General features: G+C 38.3%; 1 protein-coding gene across 1 annotated transcript in view; it reads right to left on the reverse strand.

The window, feature by feature from the left end:
- Positions 1-3,562, reverse strand: part of FAM172A (family with sequence similarity 172 member A) — a 253,346-nt gene that overhangs the window by 215,530 nt on the left and 34,254 nt on the right. Inside the window, exon 2 of the mRNA XM_015571579.1 lies at positions 3,023-3,146. Within this exon, the coding sequence (XP_015427065.1) occupies positions 3,023-3,128 (106 nt within the window). The 5' untranslated portion in view covers positions 3,129-3,146. The remainder of the gene's footprint in view (positions 1-3,022; positions 3,147-3,562) is intronic.

The raw sequence follows: 3,562 nt of genomic DNA on the forward strand, positions 1-3,562 counted from the left end.
AAAAAAAAAAAACAGCTGGTAGTCTGCTACTGGGCCTTTGTAGAGACTGAATGCTTAATCATGGGCGAAGTGAACAAATGCCTATGGTCATCAACTCCTACTGCACTGCCTTTTATCTATCAGCATGAATTCCTCATGGAAAGTTCCTACCATCAACTGGCTTCCTACCCAAACTCAGGTCTGGTTTATAGGTAGTTCTGTAGGATAGTCAAGCACCACTCAAAAGTGGACAATTGAAACACTACAGCCCCTTTCTAAGGCATCCCTGAAGGACAGTGATGAAGGGAAATCCTCCCAATGAGCAGAACTGAAAGCTGTGCACCTGGCTTTTAGTTTGCCTGGAAAAAGATATGGCCAGACATGTGATTATATATTGATTCATATTCTGTGGCCAATGGTTTGGCTGGATGGTCAGGGAACTTGGAATGAACATGATTGGAAAATTGGTGACAAGGAAATATGGAGAAGAGGTATGTGAACAGACATCTCTGAATGGGCAACAAATTTAAAGATATTTCTTTCCAAAGTGAATGTTCAATATAATATTTTAAAAAATAACTGGCTAGAGTGATCCATTCTGTAGACACTAGTCATTCTATTTCCCCAGCCACCCATTATAGCCAGTATTCATAGGTCTAGAAATTAAGGATGAACAATGGGAGTGGCACCACTCACTATTGCCACTAGGCTATGAAAAAAAAATGTCCACTCTGACCATTCTTACTCAAAATAGTAGTGGAAGTCCTAGCCAGCACAAAAAAGCAAAAAAGAAAAGAAAAGACATATAAATTGGCAAAAAGAAATAAAACTGTCCAATTTGTAAATGACAAAGAAAAGCCCAAGGAATCTACCAAAACAACTCATAGAACTAAGTGACATCAGCAAAGTCACAGGATATAATATCAACACACAAAACTTAGTTATATTTCCATAAACTATCAGTAAACATGTGGCAACTGAAATTAAAAACACAACACAATTTATAATCATTCTAAAGAATTAAAACTTAAGTATCCTATATAATAAAGAGGTGATATGCAAATTAACCCTCACACCCTCACAAGATGGCTGCCTATATATACTGCTTGTGTAAGTATAAATTGGAACACCAAATTTTCACATTACAATGTAAGGTTGAAGATGCTCAAAATCTCTCTATGGAAACCCAGGAAATCTATTTTTCTGAGTGTACTGGTCATTCCTGAAGCATACAAGCATGCAGTCAAACCTTCCAGAGGGTTGACTACAACTGTCTCCAATTCCTCTCTTCCAATTCTCTACACAGATTCTCGAATATGCTTTCATTTTCAACAATTCACTGAAACAGCTTTTTGTGAAGATTACCAATCATGTCCACACTATCAAATCCAAGAGTATACTAGTATTCTCAGTCCTCACCTAGCCTGACTCATCACCATGACTAAATTAATGATTCCCATAATCTTCATTTAAGGTTCAGGACCTCCCTCTTGCTCCTGGTTCTCAGCCTATCTTGCTAGAGATTCATTTTCAGCCTCTTTAGTGGGTTCCTCCTTATCTTCCTGACCCTAAGGTTGAGATGCCCCAGGGCTGAATCTTCAGATGTGTTCTCTTTTCTGGCTACACTGACATTCCTGGTGATGTCAATCATGATCATAACTTCAAACATTAATGATTCCCAAAACTATTATTCTAAACCACATGCTCTCCCATACCCCACACTCAACTTCTCCACCTTCAAGTTTAAGGAACATCTTAGTTTAATACATATAAAAGCTAACTCTTATTTCCCATTACAACCACTTTCACTGCAACCAGCTTTTTTCCAATTTTCTTAATATAATTAATAGCACCTATCTTAAAACTATTTAGGCCAAGAGCCTTCAAAGCTATCTTTGTTTTTTTACATCTCATGTCTAATCCAACAACAAATTCTGTCATGTCATCTCTTCCTTCAAAACATAACCAGAATCTGTCCATTCTTTATCATCCTAATCAAAGACTTCACATTTGTGAGGAGAAAGCAAGGGAAAGCCATTTGCCATTTTCGTAGGTAAGAGCTAGTTACACCATCCCTTTGACAGATCATTTGCATTAAAAGCAGGGACAAGGTGAGTCAACTGGTTGCTTTATCTTATGTATGCTTTAGGATTTCATGAAAAGAGATAAAAGAAGGCAGTAAAAGAGGTTCTTGAAGTATCTTTATCATCCAGGCCAGCAGTGCAGAGTAGGACAGCAGCTAGATATTCAGAGAAGTGGCCAAAGCCAAGACAGTCTGGTACATATTCAGCTGGGGCATCTCCTACATAGCATCTTGAAGACCAGATAGACTCCATGCTGAATCAAGTAAAAGAGACTTTTATCAGCTGGCATAGTTGGCATCTCAACATTTAGAAAACCCAAGATATATTTTTTCTACTACCAAACAAAGTAACTGTGAAACCTTGCACAAGTTACTCAGATAATCTGATCTTGGGCAAATCACTAGACAGTGAGACTGAAATATATGAAGAAAACTTACAGGCCCAGAATGAATACTTCTTTTAGAGGTAAAATTATTTTAGATAGCAGGTTTATTTTTTTTTAAGTCTAGAACTCGAAAATTCCAAAAAAATGTCTAAGGCAGATTCTTTCTGAGGTGTTAACATGAAGGGTCTCTCATAATATATCCCTAGTGCCAATGCCACAAAGATAAAATGCAGAATTAGGCAGATCACTATCCTAAATTAGTAGGACATCGAGAACAACAAAAATATGATAAGGTCACTATCTGTAGTTTAGTTTTTACCATAAATTTATATGGCCTTGAATAAGAAAAGCATTAAGAATTCTGGCTGTAAAATTACTTGATTCTATGATTTATTTGCTGAGTACAGACTATATCTCAGACACTGAGATAGTTGCTGTAGGGACACAAATAATTACAAATAGATTAAGTACTGTTTTTATTTTAGAACTGAAATAAACAGCAGGTCACCTAAATAGTCCTATACCTTCATCAGGCACAATGAAAATATCCTAAAAAAGCAATTTAAGTATGTACCTTTCAGTGCTGTAGTCTTTTCTTTTTCATCTGGACCTCCCTGCTGGATTTGTGCCATGCTTATCCAAATTGGGCACAAAATTAAAGAGCTCAAGGAAATAGACATCAATCTTCAGAAGACAGTCTAGAATGAATGAAAGCAATAAATTAAGCTCTACTCAATCCTGCCTACTCCATGAGAACTTCCTTGATCCTCCCAGTCAAGATTAATCTATCCTAATTTTCCACAGTGTTTTGTTCATGTCTATACTACAGTACTCATCAAAGGCTGCCTTGCACTGTAGTTATTTATATATTTGTCTAGGTCAGCTAAAAGATTACAAGCACCAGGACAGAGGTATCAAGTTTTTTCATCATTACTAGAGGCCCGGTGCACAAAACTTTGTGCACTCGGGGAGGAGCGGGGGTCCCTCAGCCCAACCTGTGCCCTCTCGCAGTCTGGGACCCCTAGGGAGATAACGACCTGCTGGCTTAGGCCTGCTCCCGGGTGGCAGAGGGCAGGCCCAATCCCTAGGTGCAGCCCCTGGTCGGGCTCAGAGC

This window comes from Myotis davidii, unplaced genomic scaffold (assembly GCF_000327345.1).
Source record: "Myotis davidii unplaced genomic scaffold, ASM32734v1 scaffold44, whole genome shotgun sequence".
Lineage (NCBI taxonomy): Eukaryota > Metazoa > Chordata > Mammalia > Chiroptera > Vespertilionidae > Myotis > Myotis davidii.